Source organism: Pan paniscus, chromosome 9 (assembly GCF_029289425.2).
Source record: "Pan paniscus chromosome 9, NHGRI_mPanPan1-v2.0_pri, whole genome shotgun sequence".
NCBI classification, from domain to species: domain Eukaryota; kingdom Metazoa; phylum Chordata; class Mammalia; order Primates; family Hominidae; genus Pan; species Pan paniscus.
Window position 1 is genome coordinate 90,978,979 of NC_073258.2, and position 23,237 is coordinate 91,002,215.

At 35.8% G+C, this 23,237-nt stretch overlaps 1 protein-coding gene across 5 annotated transcripts in view; it reads left to right on the forward strand.

Moving 5' to 3' along the window:
* Positions 1 to 23,237, forward strand: part of NAALAD2 (N-acetylated alpha-linked acidic dipeptidase 2) — a 58,088-nt gene that overhangs the window by 30,726 nt on the left and 4,125 nt on the right. For all 5 annotated transcript variants that reach the window (XM_008966381.5, XM_034933529.3, XM_034933530.3 and 2 more), the window contains 7 exons: positions 5,175 to 5,238; positions 6,302 to 6,369; positions 10,038 to 10,129; positions 12,193 to 12,283; positions 14,057 to 14,321; positions 17,847 to 17,928; positions 19,139 to 19,231. In XM_008966381.5, coding sequence (XP_008964629.1) covers positions 5,175 to 5,238; positions 6,302 to 6,369; positions 10,038 to 10,129; positions 12,193 to 12,283; positions 14,057 to 14,321; positions 17,847 to 17,928; positions 19,139 to 19,231 — 755 coding nt within the window. The remainder of the gene's footprint in view (positions 1 to 5,174; positions 5,239 to 6,301; positions 6,370 to 10,037; positions 10,130 to 12,192; positions 12,284 to 14,056; positions 14,322 to 17,846; positions 17,929 to 19,138; positions 19,232 to 23,237) is intronic.

Below are 23,237 nucleotides of genomic sequence, written 5' to 3' on the forward strand. Positions count from 1 at the left end.
TTTCACATCAGTTAGGCAATAACCTTTTAGTACTAGACTGCAGACAGAGTTATTGCCTCTTGTCAAAATATTTTCGTTGCCATTTGCATTTGTTTTATAAAAAATAAGAAAAATCAGTAAGCTCAGAAAATAATCAAAATTAATGAGATATTTTTGATGATAATTTACTTATCTAAAAACTGATACAGATGCTTAGAGCTAATTTTCAAGTTTTTGAAGTTTCTTTAGAGTTCTTCCATCTGAGAAAATATAAGGTGTTCTATTAAGATGGCCATATATTGACTATATTTTCACATTGACAGATTCCATTTAAAATGGCAACCATAAGTATACTTTAGCATTTACAACAGATATGTGCTTCATTGTTAAGTATAAAGTGATAATTCTGTGAATTGAATTACTTTAATAAATTGACCTGCTTTACAATTTCATAGGTGGGGCTTTTGTTCTTCACATATGATTGTCATTTGTCACTGACTCTTAATTATTTATATTTAAGTGTCTCTCCTAGGGCCCTTTTCTTCCAACTTCTTCCTTTAGTCTCTCTGTCAAGTAATCTCTAAGTTCTTACATGTAGAAGGTAAGCACATTCATTTTTTTAACTTTTAAGTTCAGGGTACAAGTGCAGATATGTTACATAGGTAAACTGTGTCATGGGGATTTGCCACGCTGTTCAACTACTCTGTACAAGCTGATTTCTCTAGTTGGCATTTCCTGCCTGCCTTGACGCAGTGGTAAACTTTTACTCTTTCTGTAAGACTAAGCTCAATAAACACACAATTTGTGATCACATCTTTTCTAGAAGAGTGTTATCATGTATTAATAATAATAATTGTAATAATATTTCTATTGAGCTTTACAGTAGCTATGTGATTTACCCATTTTAACTCATTTAATCCACACAGTAAGTGATCAATAAATGGTGGCTCCCTTCTCTCTTCATCTTTACCCCTCCCTTAACTTCACCTAGTTTTTCACATGTATATCATTTTGAAAGTTATTTGAAAAACTATTTTAAAAACTAGGTGAGGAGAGAATTTTGAAAAACCTGGTTTGAAATGTTAAACCTATAACTCAAATGTAGTAATTTTTGAGACTCTATGAAACTAATATTGTGGTATTACTAGTGAAAGATTATTTCATCACCCAGGTATTAAGCCCAGTACCCACTAGTTATTTTTCCTGACCCTTTCCCTTCTCCCACCTTCCACCCTTTGAAAGTCCCCAGTGTGTGTTGTTCCCTTCTATGTGTCCATGGGTTCTCATCATTTAGCTCCCACTTATAAGTGAGAACATGTGATATTTATTTTTCTGTTTCAACATTAGCTTGCCAAGGATAATGGTCTTCATCTCCATCCATGTCCCTGCAAACAACATAGTCTCATCCTTTTTAATGACTGTGTAGTATTCCAAGGTGTACATGTACCACATTTTCTTTATCAAGTCTGTCATTGATGGATATCTGGGTTGAATTCATGTCTTTGCTATTATGAATAGTGCTGCAATGAACATATGTGTGTATGTGTCTTTATAATAGAATGATATATTTCTTTGGTTATATACCCAGTAACGGGATTGCTGGGTCCAGTAGTATTTCCAGGTAGGTGCACTACATAAGTACTTACTTTCCCTCCTCCATCTGCTATTTATCATTTATAAGCCCAGATTTTATAGAGCTGTTTTAAAATATGGCAAACCTGTCTTGCCATTGTGTTTAGTTTTGAAAATGCTTTCCTCCTAACTCATTTTCTCTTACATTAGTTTAAAATACTATAATAGGAATAATATGAATTAAACAAATACAGAGGGGGTAAAAATCCCACTCACAATTACTTGTCTGGTATCACTTACCCTTTGTTGATTACATTTACACTGCGAATTGTTATTTTCACATTGGTATTATTAATGTGCATTTTGAAACTATAACATTAATTTGATGAATCAAATTTTATTAGTTCAGGTCATTATCTTTTTCCCCCTGCCCCTGTGGTGAGTGAGGTCATTTGCTTTTAGAAACATGCGATTTAGAAACATGTGATTTCTTGTGATACATATATAAACACATATAAACACATGCATCTGTTTTTTAAATTTCAGCAGCTGAACATAAAGAAATCTAATATATAAAATAATAAAAACGCTTTGCATTAATTTATAAACATGTGCATTAAAAGGCAATTTCAATACACTTTCCACTTTTGTGCCAGGTTCTTGATTATATTCAGTAGCATGCTTACCTTCTTTAAATACACATAAGGAATCTTCTTTATTTTCACTATAAATCTGTTATAATGGAAACTCTGATTTTATATTTCTCTGTAATGGAGTCAACTATCACCTGGCCTATGCAGGCAAGTGCAAAGAGGTGACAGTTTTTATTTGTGCCATAACCACACACAGCTTTAAATGTTTTTACTATAACATATTTTAGAAAGCTAACAAGGTAGAGAGAGCGGTGAAGGGCTCTCTCAGCATGTTTCTCTCTGTGTGTAAGTGTGTTAGTCTTGCTTTACTTTTTCTTTAATCTGTGTCTGTGTGTGTGTGTTTGTGTATGAGTGTGAGAGAGAGCGAAAGAGAGTCTTATTTTTGTCTTAATGTGTGCCTCCTCTTTTGTCTTCCTTTTTTATTCTTTCACTTCATATACATAGTAAATAGAAACAAATGGAAATTTTATATTTCTCACTTTTGAAATGATAAATTTACTTGGGTATCCCCTCCATAAATGGATCTCAAACTTGAATGTATGTAAGTGTCAATTGCCAGTTATATCTATTAGAAAATACAGATTGGCTGGGCGCGGTGGCTCACGCCTGTCATCCCAGCACTTTGGGAGGCCGAGGCGGGCGGATCACGAGGTCAGGAGATCGAGACCATTCTGGCTAACATGGTGAAACCCCACCTCTACTAAAAATACAAAAAATTAGCCGGGCACGATGGCGGGTGCCTGTAGTCCCAGCTACTCGGGAGGCTGAGGCAGGAGAATGGCGTGAACCCGGGAGGCGGAGCTTGCAGTGAGCAGAGACAGCGCCACTGCACTCTGGCCTGGGCAAAAGAGCAAGATTCTGTCTCCAAAAAAAAAAAAAGAAAGAAAGAAAATACAGATTTCCGCCCGGCACGGTGGCTCATGCCTGTAATCTCAGCACTTTGGGAGGCTGAGACAGGTGGATCACCTGAGGTCAGGAGTTCGAGAACAGCCTGGCCAACATGGTGAAACCCCGTGTCTATTAAAAATACAAAAATTAGCCAGGGGTCGTGGTGAGAAGTGACAGCATGCTGGCAGCCCTCGCTCGCTCTCGGCGCCTCCTCAGCCTTGGCGCCCACTGTGGCCACGCTTAAGGAGCCCTTCAGCCCCCCGCTGCACTGTGGGAGCATCTTTCTGGGCTGGCCAAGGCCGGAGCCGGCTCCCTCAGTTGCTGGGAGGTGTGGAGGGAAGGAGCGGGCGGGAACCAGGGCTGCGCGAGCGGTTGCGGGCCAGGGCGAGTTCCGGGTGGGCGTGGGCTCGGCGGGCCCCGCCCTCGGAGGAGCCGGCCAGCCTGCAAGCCCGGGGCAGTAAGGGGGCTTAGCGCCTGGGCCAGCAGCTGTTGTGCTCGATTTCTCGCTGGGCTTTAGCTGCCTTCCCGCGGGGCAGGGCTTCCGACCTGCAGCCCACCATGCCTGAGCCTGCGCCCCCGCCGCCGCCGCTGCACAGCAGGAGCCTCCCGACGAGCACCGCTCCCTGCTCCACGGCGCCCAGTCCCATCGACTGACCAAGGGCTGAGAAGTGCTGGCGCACGTCGTGGGACTGGCAGGCAGCTCCACCTGTGGCCCCGGTGTGGGAGCCACTGAGTGAAGCCAGCTGGGCTCCAGAGTCTGGTGGGGACTTGGAGAATCTTTATGTCTAGCTAAGGGATTGTAAATACACCAATCAGCACTCTGTATCTAGCTCAAGGTTTGTAAACACACCAATCAGCACCCTGTGTCTAGCTCAGGGTTTGTGAATGCACCAATCCACACTCTATATCTAGCTAATCTAGTGGGGACGTGGAGAACTTTTGTGTGTAGCTCAGGGATTGTAAACGCACCAATCAGCACCCTGTCAAAACGGAGCAATCGGCTCTCTGTAAAACAGACCAATCGGCTCTCTGTAAAATGGACCAATCAGCAGGATGTGGGTGGGGTCAGATAAGAGAATAAAAGCAGGCTGCCGGAGCAGCAGTGACAACCCTCTGGGGTCTCTTTTCACATCCTGGAAAGTTTGTTGTTTTGCTCTTTGCAATGTTGCTGCTGCTCACTCCTTGGGTCCACACTGCCTTTATGAGCTATAGCACTCACCTCGAAGGTCTGCAGCTTTAGTCGTGAAGCTAGTGAGACCACGAACCCACCGGAAGGAAGGAACAACTCCAGATGCGCCGCCTTAAGAGTTGTAACACTCACCGTGAAGGTCTGCAGCTTCACTTCTGAGCCAGCGAAACCACAAACCCACCAGAAGGAAGAAACTCTGAACACATCCAAACATCAGAAGGAATAAACTCCGGACACACGCCGCCTTTAAGAACAGTGACACTCACCGCGAGGGTCCGCGGCTTCATTCTTGAAGTCAATGAGACCAAGAACCCACCAATTCTGGACACAGTGGCGCACACCTGTAATCCCGGGTACTCCGGAGGCTGAGGCAAGAGAATTGTTTGAACCTGGGAGGCAGTGGTTGCAGTGAGCTGAGATCGTGCCGCTGCACTCCAGCCTGGGCAACAGAGTGAGTCTCTGTCTCTAAAATAAAGTAAAATAATAAAATACAGATTTCCGCGCCTCACTTCTAGCCTCACTGTGAGTTCTGATTCAGTAGATCTAGGGCAGGGCCCTAGAATATGGGAGCCACATCCCTGCATAGTCTGATGCAGGGAATCAAGGAACCACACTTTGAAAATATTTTTTTTTCTTAGGGCTCTCTGCTATTGCTATAAACAGTAGCTATTGCTTCATAGTATCCCTAATTCTTATATTAATTGCGTAATTGTTGTTGTTAACCAACTGGTTTTCTGCATTTTCTCAGAAATTAGGGTCACAGATGGACCTAGCTATTTAATTGTGAAAGATACTTGTAAACCGCTTTTCCACGAAATTAATTTGCTTATTTTGTTTACATTTTCACAACTGTAAGTAATGTGAATTAAGTAACAACTTTGCTTCAACTACAGGAGAATGTCAAAATACTCCAGGAGAGAAGCATTGCTTATATCAACTCGGATTCATCTATAGAAGGTAAATTTTATTTCAATTTGAAGTGAAATTTTCAGAAAGGAAATTTTACTTCAAGTAACTTTTATTATGGAGTAGAATACCATCTATTAAGACTATAAATTCTAGCTTATTAAGCGCCTCAGATATCCCCTTCCTATGAGATGCCTCAGTAATACCTTTATTTTTCATTTTGCCACAGAGAAAATAACTAGGATTCATATGAATTGATATGATTCATAACTAAGCTATTGCTTTTAATTTCTTTGATATATTTACTATTTGTTTATATTACTACTTAAAACTCTAGTATTAACCACATATTTTCTCGATAAAGATATTAATGGAATTTGGCTAAAACAGTTCAGAAGAAAGGTTTTGCAGACTATTCTGTGTAGAAATATTTCCTGTATTTGTTGTAACAAATTTGAAGTAAGTGTACTCACTTACTCCTTTGGAACTACAAACTCCTATTGAATCTAGCTCAGGATCACCTGAGCCCAGGAGTGTAAGCCATAGAGAGACCCTGACTCTCAAAAAAAAGAAAAAAAAGAAAAAAAAGCTGATCTGGATTGTCTACGCCAACAGGACTTGATTTCTGATTAGCACTACTATGGAGACAGTATGATTCAGAAAATGAAGAGATTTGTGTCTCTAGGCTTTCATTGCATTGTGATTATTTCTAAATAAACGTTAGAACATAATTATTGACATGGCTTTGTCTAATATCTTGATATATACTATTGCATAGAATGAAACAAGTAAAAAATTAATGCTACAGACTTACCACTTCCTTTGCCAAAGTGCCCCTAAGAATTGCTGCCATGAGAATGACCCTTATAATCACTGTGACAGCTGCTGCCTTAGCAACCAAAGTCCACCAAGACCTTCTACTATTCAAAATATTTGGTGCAGGCTCTCTTGCTCCTGAAGAACTATTTCCAACCTCTTTTATTCTTTGGGAATAAAATCTTTGATTTGAAGATCATTATATCTTGTTTAAAATTAGAAAATAAAGTTAGAATTAAACAAATGGAATTTCATTTAGAAGTATGAAATAATACTCTGTGTCTTATTTATTTTTCAGGCAATTATACTCTCAGAGTTGACTGTACTCCCCTTCTTTACCAATTAGTGTATAAACTGACAAAAGAGGTATATAAGGAAATGTGTCTTCATATGTTTTCTTTTGAATGGATAAATCAATAACATGTGTTCCCCCTAAATTAATGGTACTTATTTTTAAGCTGGTAAGAGAACATAATAGAATCATATAAACAAGTCAAAACAAAATCTTTAATATGCCATTTACCTATATGACATAACTAAGAAGATATTATCACCAGCTTCTTTGTTCTAGTAATAGTTATTAATAATTGCATAAATAGTTGTAACACGTATTTATCTGGCAGAGGTATTTGATATAGCAGAAAGAACACTGAGTTGGAATAGAAAGGCATACAGTTCAAAAATTGTCTTAGCTACTCATTCATTCATTCAACAAATATTCACTCAGTGGTCACTATATGTCAGGTTCTACAATATGAATTATAGCAGCAATAGTGATAAGGGGACAAGGTCACTGAATTCGAAGACTTTGTAATCTAGAGAGGACACAGATTGGTAAATGAGGAATTAGAATTCACTAGAATATTTGATACTATGTATGATGGAGAACAGTTATGGAATAGAGAATATTAAATCCTGGGGTGGCTGGGGGAAGTTGAGGAGCATAAGAGGACGTTTGCAGAGTCACTGATGTTTGGACTGTCAAATGAAGGGATGTAGAAGTAAGGGAGAGGGCATTCTAAGCAGAGGAGACAGTATCTAAAAAAGATGTGGAGGTTTAAAAGAACGTATTTCCTGATCTGAAGGTAGCTCAGCATGGCCAAGCCAAAGGCGTCGGTGGGAAAGATGGTAAGAAATGAGGCATAACCAATGGGCCAAGGAGTTCAGAAATCTGTTATGGAGAAATCATTAAAGAATTTCTAACAAGGTTGTTCATTGTTTTATGTCAGTGTAGTGAATACATTAAGTAGTTGCAAGTCTAAAGGCAAAATGGAAATAATTCTGCAGGCTTGCTAATCTCCCAGTAATTTATAAATATTAAATGAGTTATAGATATTTTAAGAACTCTAAAATCTAAAGGACTCTGAATCTCTAAAACTTATATAATCTACTCATTTAATATCTGTGAACATCATTTAAATAGTTCCTTGCCAAAGAATTTACCTGTGGAAATGTTTGCTTCAAGGTCAGCCTTAGATAACAATATGAAATAGATATCACTTCTCTCTGGGTACTATTAATATTTTGTCCCTTAATCTTACCCCTCTCTTTTTACTGTTCATGTCTTTAAAAACTAGTTTTCCAAATGAAACTCCTCTCATTTTCCTCATCACAATGCTCTCACCATCTTGGGTAGCTGATGTCTTTGATCCTTTCATTGGAATGTTCTATAAAAGCATCTTATCTAAAAGTAAGCTGAAAAGAAAATCTTTACTGAGAGAACCCTTTTTGGAACAGGAATTTATGATTTGTGCTGTCCTAGAGAGATGATCCCCGGCCTTGATGTCAGGAATGATAAGAATTTGGTGGTTGATAAGGGAGAAGTTGACATCTGTGCCTCTTTGTACAAAGATAAATTCTTATCTGTGGGCATGCTAAGACCCAGTAGACAAAGGAGACTTGTTTTTACTCTCCTGTAAACTGATGATTACAATTTTATTAATCCCTAGTGTGTGTTAGCACAAATAGTCAAGCCATATTGGTGACTTGAGGATAGTGTAGGGGTGAGAGACAAGGCTGAGCTTGGAGAGAAGGGCAGCTGCCAGATGCAGCAAGAAATGGGGCAAAGTGTTGCTAAATACGAGGAGGGCTATCAATTGTGACAATGCATGTAGCTGAGGTAAGACTCATCTAGCCGAGTGTGGTGGCACATGCCTATAGTTCCAGCTGAGGCAGTAGGATCACCTGAGCCCAGGAGTGTAAGCCATAGAAATCCTGACAAAAAAAGAAAGAAAAGAAAGAAAGAAAGAAAGCTGATCTGGATTTTCTAGGCCAACGGGACATGATTTCTGATTAGCACTACTATGGAGACAGTATGATTCAGAAAATGAAGAGGGTTTTACTGGGAGTTCAATCCAAGCAGGATGTAGGAACTGGAACAGAATCTCTCTCAACCATTGTAAATTTGCAGGAGCAGAGTAGAGAGTAGAACCCAGTCAGCTGGCTAGAAATGAGCAGAACATCTCTGCAGCTGCCTCATGTTGGTGAGGAAGGGTGTAGAGTGCCAAGACTTTCTAAGCTGTGGACCCTCTATGCAGTCATAAAATATCATCTCATTCATACAAAGCTAAGGGCAAGTGACCACTTCCCAGCCCTACCATTACTCTGTGGATGGCAGTGGATTCACCACTGTTACCTTCTACTTGAAGGCTGATGAGGGCTTGTGTTATCAGTAAACACAACACATTTGTGCCTCTAAATAAGTGGGGTGAGATTGAAACAGGGAATTTGTTCAAAAACATGTGCCAATACCCAACATCTTTATTAGATGCTCTTAAATTTAATTGCCATTTTCTCAGAAAGCCCTTACTTCGAGACATATCTATCTCTCATCCCCACATCTCTTTATAGCACTTTGATAGTTTCTTTTAAACTGCTTATTATAATTTTGTATTACAAAATTTGTTTGGTGTGTGTATCCCCGATTAGATTTCATTGTGAGGTCCAAGAATGTCTCTGTTTCCGCATCTCTTTTCTGAGTTCAGTGCTTAGTAAATATCTATAGAAAAATTAAGAATAGTGGCACAGAAGTTAGAATAACCAACTCTGTCTAAAGGCCAGAGAAAATACCAGATGTTTATATTCAGAAAGGTACCATTATCCCCAGTTTTACAGGTGAGAAGACTAAGGTTCAAAGAGGGGAACAAATACACCAAGTTATAATGCTTTCACAGTTACTTAAGTAGGGTCTGCCTTGGGTCTATTTTTGAGCAAATCAGGGTTATAAACAAACAAGAAAACAAAATATAGTCAATATGTGTAGTAGTCTAGATTTAAAATAGACCAATTGGACTCCACAGTCCACAATGTTTTCACCACATGGCTCTGCTCTTCTTAGAGTGTCAAAAGACAAGGCAAGTATAAGTTTGTACATGTACTTTTAATGAAAGGAGTAAAAATGTATACACACACACACACGAGCTCTTAAAAATTCCCAAGTAGAAATCTGAGGTTATGTAGAGTTTTTTAAAAAATCCATAAAATTTTAACTTTGTTTAAACATAATAAGACTGTCTAAAAGAATAGTCCCAGCACTAACCCCTGCCTGCCCTGCAAAACCAAGACTTATAGGTTAAGAATCTGAGCTTGAAATTATGTCACCTCTATTGTTCTGAGACCTCTTTATAGGTCTTATTAGGCAAAAATAATTTACAAAAGCAAATGTTATATCTGAAGTTTTCTCCAGTGTCTTCCCACTAAAAGAAATCTAAGCTGCCAAACATTAATTAAAATGGCATTTGTAAAGATTTTAAGTTCTATTTAAAAGTTTACCAAAATAAGCAGGAAATTACATCTTAGGTATATGGCAAAATTACCAACACAGGTAGACATCATGAATAAAAAATAATTTGGGCTAGATTTATCTCTTGCCATTTGCAAAAATATAATTTTTCTATAAAACATATACATATGTATAAATATATGTACATATGTTATTAAAAGTAGAAGTTGATGACAAATAATATATAGTTTTATTTTGGCATAAATGTAGTTGCTTCTACCCCTAATTTCCAGTATTTGATTTCTCTTTCCAGATCCCCAGCCCTGATGATGGGTTTGAGAGTAAATCACTGTATGAAAGCTGGTTGGAAAAAGACCCTTCACCTGAAAATAAAAATTTGCCTAGGTAAGTTACTGATATGCACCTTTTCTACTCTAGGATAAATTATGAATTCCCCTCTGCCTCTTGTTTCTCCAAGCATGAAATTCTCAACCGTCTCATCAATAATTTAAGCCAAGAAAAGATAATGAAGAATTCCTGGCCGAGCACAGTAGCTCACGCCTATAATCCCAGCACTTCGGGAGGCCGAGGCAGGTGGATCACCTGAGGTCAGGCAGTGGAGACCAGCCTGGCCAACATGGCGAAACCCTGTCTCTACTAAAAATACAAAATTAGCCGGTCATGGTAGTGGGCACTTGTAATCCCAGTCACTCAGGGGGCTGAGGCAGGAGAATTGCTTGAACCCGGGAGGCAGAGGTTGCAGTGAGCCGAGATCGTGCCATTGCATTCCAACCTGGGCAACAAGAGTGAAACTCCATCTCAAAAAAAAAAAAAAAAAAAAAAAAAAAAGAATTCTTCTATCCAGTTTTGTTTTGCTGATTAGCCAGCATGCGAAGTCTTTCAGTCTATATTAGAGCACAATTAGATCTAGTTTTGCAAATTTTTAGCCAAAATAGTTTCGCTACATTATTAGCCATTAGTTGGCATTCTTGCTTAAAATTTCATTTAGATATGTATTAGGTGTATTAATATATAATATAACTTCAGGTGATAATGAAAAGACAAATGCTAGATTATTTGCTTGTAAATTTATTAAGGAACATTATCAGTAACCACCAAATTGTGTCTTTACCTGTGATTTAGAATTTATATAAATATTATTTTATTTTTTATGTCATCTCATTCATGCTACAGCAGCTTTCTTAAATTTATTTTATATTTATTTGTTTTTATTTTCTTTTTTCTAAACATTATGTAATAAAAAGTATATATTTGTTTTCTACTGTAGTGCCATTTTTAATACAGACTGAGCATTCCTAACTCAAAAATCTGAAATCTGAAGTGCTCCAATATCCAAAACGTTTTGAGCACCAACATGATGTCACAAGTGGAAAATTCCACACCTTACAGCACTTAACACAAACTTCGTTTCATGCACAAAATTATTTAAAATATTACTTAAAATTAAGTTCAGGCTATGTATATAAGATACATATGAAACATAAATGAATTTTATGTTTAGACTTGGGCCCCATCCCCAAGATATCTCATTGCATATATGTAAATATTCATAGTTGGAAAAAAATCTGAAGTCCAAAATATTTCTGGTCCCAAGCATTTCATATGGGATACTCAACGTGTACAAGCAAATAATAGTAACAGTTTATAGCTTTATTCCTCATTTCAAATCAGTCTTGTGAAAGTTTGAATGTGGGTCCATTATAAAACTTTCACATGCCAATTCAACAAAAATAGTAAAATACAAAAATGATTTCTAAAACATTGAAGAGGTCAGTCTCAAAAACATATCTACTAACCTAATAGTTTGGAAATAAACAGTTATGTTATTAATGAACATGCAATTTTATATTCTGCTTTCATGACTTACCATTATTTTACTAAAAATTTTCATGTCTTACATCTTATTTATGTATATGCATATATATGTGATAGATGAACAGAGGTTTCCTAATCATATGCAAAGAAATAAATTATAATTAGATTTATTTCTAAAATGAAATAAGGCACACTTATATTCTTCATGATTTTAAAAGTAGATTTTTTTATGGCAGTTTTCTTACTAGATGATAGTTCTCTGAGGGCAGGGCCCACGTCTTCATTGTTTTCCCCTCCAAACAAAAATGTAAATGCTGAAAATATGATGGAGAGCATCATCACAAGATGCAGTCTTTGGTGGCACGACCCAATTCTTGTTATAGGTTGGTGCAAAAGTATTTGCAGTTTTTGACATTATTTTTAATTTTCAGCATTACTTTTAATTTTACAGCAATTTTCCTGCAGATTATGGGAAAATGTCTTGAGGGTGGTTGACCTTTTTTAAATTCTTATAAATGTAATATATAATTCCTTGCTATTCTTGGGGCAGGATTCCTTGTCCCATCTATTTAACTTTGTATCATTTACTTGTTTATGTGTGTGTGTTTGTGTGGATTGCATTCTACATCTAGAATCAATAAGCTGGGATCTGGAAGTGACTTTGAAGCTTATTTTCAGAGACTTGGAATTGCTTCAGGCAGAGCCCGTTACACTAAGAATAAGGTAAGCCATTTTATCATTTTGAATATATAACATTTCATCTACAGTCCTTTAGCGAAGAATGTCACTGAGTTGTTTGGCACCAGACACCTGGTGGATGTGGCCTGGGAAGAGTTCCCAGGGATATAGACTGCATGTCCCTTTCCAGATGGACAAGGAAGCAATTTGAGTAATTTTGTGAAAATTTCATTGTTAGGGTTAATCAAATAAATGGTGATTCACAGAGTAATGCCAGACACTTATCTGGTTAATCAGTACTAAGTAGTTCACATCCTTTTCCTGATTTCTCAGAAAACTCTCATTCTCTAGACTAGTCTTGCAGGCTCTGATGTACTTTTCATGAGGATAAATGCAGTTGGAGAACATATTTTGGTCAAGAGGAGCATTAGGGTAAGATTCATTATTGTTGGTAGCTCCTCTTCATATTGCCACTTCTGCCTGTCACTTGAGTCAAGGGTTCTTGGTTGGGAAATAAAGCAAGTTTCTCTTTTAACTTGATCCCCTTTTCTGTTCTGCACTGACTGCTTTGCACTACTGTCACACAGACATCCTGATGATATGCAGGTACTTGGATATAACCAATATATACCATGTTTGCTCATCAATGTTATAAATTATTTCATAAACCAAATTGAAGATCACAGTAGCAGACACAGATTTGTCATAGATTTTAATCAATCTTCAAATCATAATTACAGTACACCTAAATCTTGCTTGCCCATTATATGTATATCACTTGCAAATCTGACTGTTCAGAATACAACAAAGAACAAAGAAATAAAAGCAACTCCAGAGTAACCCAAAATAGATAAACTCAGAATGCTTACATTCATTACAATTAATACATAAATGATGTGTTTTAACTCTTTGTCAAGGCCTGTTCACTTTTATACTCTGTCTTCTGTAATTTGCTCAAAGTTATCTAGTTTCTAAGACCACTTTAGATTAGAAGCAGATAATTAGATAGAAGGAGAAGGACTGATAAGGAGATTGCTTTTTAGTGCTACTAACAGCAGTAAGAATGATAGCCATACAAGGTGGCAAATAATAAAAACTAAAATTAGAATAGGCAGACCGAAGAACTAAAAAGAATATTTATACGGGATACTACTATGTAATAATTCATATTCATAATGGTACCTTAATTATGTAATAAAGCTTAATTGACATTTAGATATATACTGTTTGAGAAGGAAGGGAAGTTACTTAAATAAATCATCCTTAAGCTGTGTACTTAGCTGCCCAGAACCTTTTTTTTTTTTTTTACCAATCAATTGATAGATAACTTTGAACTATGCTGAGGTGCAATTTGAATATGTATTCCCTAATTTTAGTTATCGAAGATACAAGGAGAAAATGTTCAAGGTGTAGCATCTTGAATGAAGGTTACATAAATTATAAAACAAATAATGAGAAAAATTTTAAAACCAGTGAATATTTGGCTATAGTGTTTTTGTTATTAGCGTTTTGCCTCATTGTGGTAAAACTCAGGGTGTTATATGGTTGTATTTTTTCTTTTTCTTGTTTTTTTTTTTTTTTTTTTTTTTTGTATTTTTAGTAGAGACAGGGTTTCTCCATGTTGCCCAGGCTGCTCTTGAACTCCTGAGCTCAGGCAATCCACCTGCCTTGGCTTCCCAAAATGCTAGGATTACAGATGTGAGCCACCATGCCTGGCTGGTTGTATTTTTTCTATAGTTATTTTTATGCTTACATAAAAATATTATAACTTGAATATTTAATGTTTATTTATACTTGCCTCTCCATTTTTTTTTTCAGAAAACAGATAAGTACAGCAGCTACCCGGTGTACCACACAATTTATGAGACATTTGAATTGGTAGAGAAATTTTATGACCCCACATTTAAAAAACAACTTTCTGTGGCTCAATTACGAGGAGCACTGGTATATGAGCTTGTGGATTCTAAAATCATTCCTTTTAATATTCAAGACTATGCAGAAGCTTTGAAAAACTATGCAGCAAGTATCTATAATCTATCTAAGAAACATGACCAACAATTGACAGACCATGGAGTATCATTTGGTAAGAAATAGTTGAGCAGATATTTTACAGTCTTTAAGTTAGAGCTTTAAGATGTTATGTCCTATGATGATGAATGCATATTGTTTCATCCTAGAATACATATTTGCCTTACTTATTTTGACTTCTACACAGAAACTTTAAACAAACACCTATTAAAGAATCTGATTTAATCTGGCATGTATAGAATGAATCCATTATGGCTGAGTTATTACCACAAACATTGGGATGGTAAACATTTTTCCTGTATTATGGCCTTTAAAAACATTTTTACTGGCTGGGTGCGGTGGCTCACGCCTGTAATCCCAGCACTTTGGGAGGCTGAGGCGGGCAGATCACGAGGTCAGGAGATCGAGACCATTCTGGCTAACACGGTGAAACCGCGTCTCTACTGAAAATACAAAAAACTAGCTGGGCATGGTGGTGGGTGCCTGTAGTCTCAGCTACTCGGGAGGCTGAGGCAGGAGAATGGCGTGAACCTGGTAGGTAGAGCTTGCAGTGAGCTGAGATTACGCCACTGCACTCCAGCCTGGGCGACAGAGCAAGTTCTCAAAAAAAAAAAAAAAATTTACTGTTATAGAAACAATATTAGAAAAATGTAACATTATTTGCAAAAGATTGAGAAAGCCACAAATACTATTACATATGTATTTTTAATGTCAACAAAATGATTATTACTGCATATATCTTTTAGAGTTTGTCTATATGAAACATTTTTTCCGTGGTTATAAGTATTCTTTTATTAATGACTGTTTAGTGGTTGCTCTTCTGCACTGTGCATCTCCTATACAGCAAGGATGACTCATAATGCAGTGTATGTAGTAGCATTGAGGATTGAGTTTGGAAGTGGTTTGCCTGGTTCAGATACTAGCTTTACCAGTTCTTCATTATGTGACCTTGGGAAAGTTACTTAACTTCTCTATGTGTTAGCTTTCATACAATTAAAAGATAAAAAAGAACATATCATGTTTCAAAGATCATTGTGGAGATTCAGTTTGGTAATATATAGAAGCTGTGGTGGGTGGCACTTAGTGCTCATTAAATATTACCTATTATTACTGTTTTATTACAAACATTGTCTTTTATTATTTTGGGGGCACCTATTTTTAGTATATACCCAAATTATCAAATATGCACTGAGTTTCTACTGTGTACCAAGTACTATGTTATTATCTGGGAGATATAAATGTGTACAAGGCATGGTCATAGTCCTAAGAAAGCTTAAAGTCTCATGTGGGGAATAAAGCAATATACAGATAATAGGTTACTATGGGGCTATGTAGAGAGTACTATAAAAACAGAAAATGGGTATGGAATAGTAACGACTTCTGAATATTATTATATAAAGGATTAGTAATATTTATATAATATTATATAAAGGATTAGTAATATTTATATAATATTATATACAGGATTAGTAATAATAGCAAATACTATGGTCTAGAAAAAAATGAAGCAAATAAAATGTGTTTATATCAATACAATTGGAGTATCTCTGCAGTGATGGGGGAAATAAGGAGAGATAAAACCAGGGAAATAAGCAGAGCCTATAGCAAAATGGACATTGGTAGTTCTGTGGCTATTCAGCATCCAGTTGTCTTCCTAAATTCCCTGATTTCCTTTTGGTGAATGATCTCTTATCAGTTTTTATAAGTCAGGGTCCAATTAAGAGACAGAAACCACACAGTTACAGTGGAAGGGCTCTCTTTAGACAAGGTTAATTCTTCTACCTACTTACCTTCTTAGAGGCCTGGTTTGATCTGTTAATGCCTTTCCCTGTCATATTTTCAAAAATCACCATTACTATTGGTGACTACCCATTAGATTAATTATTCTTATAGCTTTTCTATTTCAAAAACAAAATTTCTTCTGCCTGATGTGTCCCACTTTCTTCACAATCAAAATTCTTCATTTAGTGCCAGGCAGAAACAGTTCCTGAGAAAATGTGTTAGTGTAGGAATGAAGGTATAATTGATGAATGAATGAATGAATGAATGAATACATAATCTACACTCCCTGTCTATAGTTTTTTCCCTCTCACTAGCCAATCCACTGTGCTGTCTTATGTCCTTTCTACTCTAGTAAAACTGCTCTTGCAAAAGTCGTCATTGACATGTGTCACTAAATCCCAGGATACGTTTCAGTTATCTATCTTGACTTCTGTCCTGCATTTGAAATTTAAAATTCTGTTTTCAGCATTCTTTTCTCATAGTTTCTATTCTATCTATTATTATATTATTTGGTTTGAACTTGGCTTAAAACAACAATTAAAACTTAAGGAAAATCTAGGACTAAAAGACTAGGACTAAAATTTAGGACTAAAATCTGGGACTAAGAAGGTTTTTAAGAATACTGAATATACTTATACTGAATGTACCACTTACTAGCTAAAGCATTTAGAGCTCAGGATTTCTATTAGGTCAGACCTAATAGAAATTAGGTAATAGAAATAGAAATTCTTTCCATTAGGTGTGACCTAATAGAAATCCTGAGCTGTAAGTGCTTTATCTATAAAATGAATATCGTATCTCCTGATTTGCTTGCACCACAGGACTGATGCAAGCAACAGATCAATAATGTATGTTTAAAGTCCTGTGTAGAAAATATGGAAAATAATAAATACATTGTTGTAATAAAAATATAATATACAGTCACCCCTCTATATTGGTGAGTTCTGCATCCATGTATTCAACCAACTGCAAGCCAAAAATATTCAGAAAAAAAAACCCATTAAGTTTCAAAAAAGCAAAACTTGAATTTGAATTTGTTGTGCTCTGAGCACTACATTGAATCCACATGAAGTTGTATATAGGCATTGTATTAGGCATTATAAGTAATCTAGAGATGACTTAAAGTATAGGGGAGGATGTGTGTAGGTAACAGGCAAATACTATGCCATTTTATATAAGGGAGTTGCTTCCATGGAATATGGTTATCTGCAGGGGATCCTGGTACCCAGGCCTCACTGATACTGAGGTATGACTGTACTGAGAACCTAATCACTTTCCTCAGAAGCATTGTGAATTAAAGAAGAGTTTGACCAGATCAAATCTGATCCTCTTTCTCAGTATCTGGTTATATCAGTTTGTCACAGGTTGCCTGTTGAACAAGATCTTAAATGCACTATTTGAAAACAAGAATTGGTATTTTTTTTGCCCTGTAATAATTACAGAATCATATCCTATGCATAGCTGTATCCAGTGTCTAGCATACAGTTGTTGTCCCAATGAATGAATGAATTAATAAAAAAAATGAATTCTGGGTTTCTGGTAAACTATGGGTTAAGGAATTATTTGTGTCCTACATTTTTGAAAGTCATTTCCTTTAAGAAACAATGTTACCATTTTTTGTTTTCATACAATATACTTTGTTATATTTTCTACTAATTTTCATGGATCTGCAAGAAGACTCAGTAGAAAAATGGCTTCGACATCTATGTGGTCATATCAATCTGGAATGGGGAGGGTGGGAAAGCGAACCTCTGAAATATGAGCTAATTTCTCGTCTTCTTTTCTATTTTTAAAAAAGACTCCTTATTTTCTGCTGTGAAAAACTTCTCAGAGGCTGCTTCAGATTTTCATAAACGACTTATACAAGTTGATCTTAACAAGTAAGTTTCAAATCCCTACTTTAAAAAAAAAAAAGCAATGTGGTTACTAGAATGAACTGTTTCACTCATATTAGCATTAACCTGTAAATCACTACTATTCAAATTATAGTCTGCAAATCAGCAATAGCAGTAGTACCTGAGAACTTGTTAGAAAGGCAAAATATCAGACCCCAACCAAGACATGCTGAATTAGAATTTTGCATTTTAACTACCACCCCCACCCCACCCTTCAATGATTTATACTAACAATAAAGTTTGGGGAGCACTGCTCTGAATGGTAGACTAAAAACTCATCCTAAAGAGACAAGGGCCAAAGGTACCTGTCATTAGGAGTTTGCATGATGAAAATTCTGACTACAGCTGTAAATTCATAGCTTTATGAGTTTAAGTGCGTTTGTAATATATTTTACTAGTTCTTTGTTCAGTACTCCTGTGTACCAGTTTAGAAATTCTTTTTTCATGGATAATTTTTTTTGCATTTTATTTAATTTCTTGCCACTTTCACATTGAAAATAGTTTCAAAGTATATTCAAAGTAAATACCATGTAACAAGCATAAATTTATCCACAGATGTGTCCATGTCACATTTATTTTTTCAGACGTAATCAGAATAAACTTTGCTACTTCCCACATTGGAAGAAAGCTATTATCAGTAGTTTTAAGGGACCTCATTCTCCTTTGGATTGTAGGGGAGCCCAGGGAACTTACTCCACTCCCCAAAGGGATAGTCTGAGTGTGACAAGGGATTCCCTATCCATTATGTGCAGCTATCTCTTACCCTCCTTACAGACTTCTGAAACCTTCATTCACTCTTTGTTGTCCAGCCTGTTATCTGCTCCTTTTTTCAGCAGTAGAACTGAATGACTTACCAGGAATAACTTGATAGCTCACTTTGTCTGCCTTTCCAGGAGGCCTGGCTGTCCTCCTAGAAAGAAGTGTAGAATGTCTTTGAGTCCTTTTTGATTGGTGTGTGATGTAAAAAAATATAACAAACGATTTTCCATTAGGTCTCTCTGCTGACTGTAAATATTAGAAAGATGACTCTGCTGTTTGTAGCTCACCATGTAAAGCATTACTGTGTTAATATTCATTTTGTTAAAAATTGATCAATTTTAGAAATATATTTTCCCAAGCCTTGTTTTTATTTAATATTATTTTGAAGCATGATTCTGCGGTTTGGGTTATAATTATGTATATGTTCTTCTCGAAGTCCCATTGCAGTGAGAATGATGAATGACCAACTGATGCTCCTGGAAAGAGCATTCATCGATCCTCTTGGTTTACCAGGAAAGCTGTTCTATAGGTAAGGAAACAACAGGCGCCAAATACATCACTGTGACCAAAACAAGCATACCTAAAGTTGGCTTTAAACTAATGCCATTAGATGGGTGAAAGGCAAATATGTACACTATAGGGAATTTGGGTAAGATTGTACATTTAATAATAGTATAATACATATTAGAAAAATAAATTTCATATTGTTTATTGCTTTGCTGTGAGGGAAAATGGTAAAGGCTAGTTAAAAAAGAACTCTAACAAAATCTTCAAACTGTAGAATCTTAAAGGGAATTTTAGAGCTCATCTAGTTCAACCTTCTACATAATCCTTTTTATAGAATCTCAGATAAATAGTTATCCAGTCTCAGAATCTTTTAGTGATGAGAAGCTTACTACTTCATGAGGAAGCTCATTTCACTTTATGAAAGGTCAAATAGAAAGTTTTCTTCATAAAGATTTAACATCTATTTTCCTGTAATATTTTTCTCTTTGAGTTTGTTCTATTAAAGTCAAATAAAATAAGTTTAGCTCTATTTCCATATAGTATTTTAGGTTTTTGAGATGGTTCTCAATGATGGTTAGATTTCATTTTTCAGCGTTATGATGGTGCAAAGGCAATACACATTAAGTAGAAACCATACTTCAAGTACCCGTGCAACCACTCTGGTTTTCATATTCAGTGTAGTACTCAATAAATTACATGAGATATTCAACACTTCATTATAGAATAGGCTTTGCATTAGATACTTTTGCCCAACTGTAGGCTAATGTAAGTGTTCTGAGCACATTTAAGGTAGGCTAGGCCAAGCTATGATTGTTGGTAGGTTAGGTATATTAAATGCATTTTTGACTTGTGATATTTTCAGTTTATGACGGTTTTATCAGAAAACAACTCATCGTTAAGTCACGAAGCCTCTGTATCCTATTTTCCTATCTGTATCTCTACATCATGTTCTCTTTCAGTATCTTGGCTGCATCCCTTTGGATGTTCTCTGTTTTCTCAAGGTCCTTCTAAAACAGTGGTTCTCTGATGGAAATTAGAAAGGTCCTAGCATTCAAAGCCAGAAAATCTATATTCTAGTTCACTTGCAGATGTGTGATTTAGAGCAAGTAACTTCTAGGGTTTTCCCATCCGAATTAAGATGATGATAATTGCTACTTTAAAGGCTATTTATCATCAAATAATATGCAAAAAAGGTTTATATGTTACCTTTCTTATAAATGTTAATGATTAATATTAACATTTAGATAATTACAAGCATAGGCTTTTAGAACCCAGCTCTGCCACATACTTCATGTGACCTGGAAAAATTATTTTTCTAAGCTTCAGATCCCTCAGCTACTAAGTGGAGATTATAATTGCTTTTACCCAATAGGCCTGTAGATTTAAGGCCTGTAGAAGATTTAGCTCAAGAGGGATGCACTCAATAAATGGCAGCTATTTTTATAAACAATAAGAACACAAATGTTTGTTTCTTCATTGATACAAATGAAATAGCAATGATCAATTATTTATATGGATCAAACAGAAGCCGAAAGCAATATCTACAGTGTTTGTTAGTCCTCTCAGGTGTTGTTATTAGTCTATCTTTATATATTTTCTATTTATTTATAAGAAATCTATATTTTGTCATTATTTTAAAAACTCAGGCTCTGTAGAAGCATATAAAATAAAAAGGAGCAGTGCTTCTTCAGCATTCCCCCCTTACCCCCTACACCCAGTTCTTTATTCTCTTCAGAGAAACTCAATGTTGAGTTTGGTGTAAGTTTTAATGCACTTATATACATGTTTATATATGTATATAGTCAGCCCTCTGTATCTGTGAGTTCCACATCTGTTGATTCATCAACTGCAGATAGAATATATTTGAAAAAAAAAATGAATGGTTGTGTCTGTACTGATTTACAGACCTTTTTTGGGTCATTATTCCCTAAATACAGTAAACAACTATTTGCATAGCATTTACATTGTATTAGGTGCTGTAAGCAATCTAGAGCTGATTTATAAAGTATCTGGGAGGACTTGTATATGTCATATGCAAATAGTAAGCCATTTTATATAAGGAAGTTGAGCATCCTTAAATTCTGGTATCCAAAGGAGATCCTGGAACCAATCCCCCATGGATACTGAGGAATTACTGTATATACTTACATATACATTTATATATACATATAATATTACATTTATATACAATATATATGCAAATATTTCCATAAAAATATACACACATTATATAAACACATTTTTATTTACATAAACATCTATATTTACCTATTATACTATAAATTTACATATGTAATCATTTATATTTACATGTATAAATATGTAAACCCATTTATATTTACATAAATAATGTATGGGACCATACGTTACAATTTTATTTTTTTCCTTAAGAATGTATCTTAGGCTGGGTGAGGTGGCTCACACTTGTAATCCCAGCACTTTGGGAGGCTGAGACAGGAGGATCGCTTGAGGCCAGGAGCTCAAGACCAGCCTGGGTAACACAGCGAGACCGTTTCTACAAAAAATTTTTAAAAGTAGCTGGTGTAATGGTGCATGCAATCCTAGCTATTTGGGGAGGGTAAGGCAGGGGGATTGCTTGAACACAGGAGCTTGATGTTACAGTGGAGCTATGATCATGCCATTGCACTCCAGCTTTGACAATCTCTAAGATTTTTTTTTTCATTTTTTTAGATAAAAGGTTTGACTCTTGTGAAAATATCTACCTCTTACTGAGTTTCAGATTAGGTTTTTTCCACAATTATTTACTATTATGAAAAGTATTGGCATTGTATGGATGTCCTTGAGTCCTATTTGAACATTTGTTAATATCTCTATAATCAGGACCTGGGATTTCAGGGTGAAAGGGTAAACACATTTTTAAATTTGATTAGGTTACTACCAAACTGTCCTCCAAAGACTACCATATTTTTAAAAATGCACTTTGAACTATTAGCTGAATGTTAAGATTATATTCTAATGCTAATTCATATTATTATGTTTTAGTCTACTGAAGTAGTATGGAAATAAGTTCTTCCTTCATGATCATAAGGATTACTTTATGGATTGATATGACATATTGCATATGCACACTTTTCCCAATAACTGCTAAGATAAATGTAGCTATAATAGCAATTCCAGCTACCCAGAATTTCTCATTTGTCTTAAAGAATTTATTTCAAAATTATTTTTTCCTCATCCGGCAATGTATATCAGGTTAAAAATGATCTTGTAAATCTTATAAAACCTCTAAGAGTAAAAATTTTCAGTACGTATAATGGATCAATGACATTAAGATCTGCTATTTTATGAACCTCAAGAATGGAGAGATTACCAAATCTGTAGTGTAATAAAATTGTTCTACCATGTAGAATTGATAGACTAAGAAAATTAGACTAATCTGATGTATGTATGTATAGCCATTATATATATATGTACATTACATATGTATGTATTGTTAAAACAAAAATGTTAGCCAAATTATATTTAACAGACTTTAATTGAGCAAAGAATGATGGACTCAGAGAGATTCCAGTGCAGCCACGTGATGGATGAAGTGTTACAGACAGAAAAAGGAAAGTGACATACAGAAAACGGAAATGAGTAACAGAAACAGCCAGATTGGTTACAGCACAGAATTTACCTTATTTGAACAGTTTGAACTGACCCCCTTTAATTGGCCAAAACTTGGTGATTGGCACAAGAGTAGACTCAGTCTGTTGACAACTCCATTTAGGTTATAGTTCACTATGTACAGAGAAACCTTTAGGCTGAACTTAAAATATTTAAGGAGGCAGCTTTAAGTTAAACTTGATTTAACAGTTGAGATTCAGTAGTGAATAAATCAGAAAACATTGTACATATTTTAAAATAAAATGTTAATGTGGAACATATAAAACATTCTTCTTAAAATTCAGAAGTATAACTAAATGTTTATTGTGAATAAAAAACATGTGTCTTAGTCCATTCCTGCTGCTATATCAAAATGCCTGAGACTGGGTAATTTATAAAAAACAGAAATTTATTCCTCA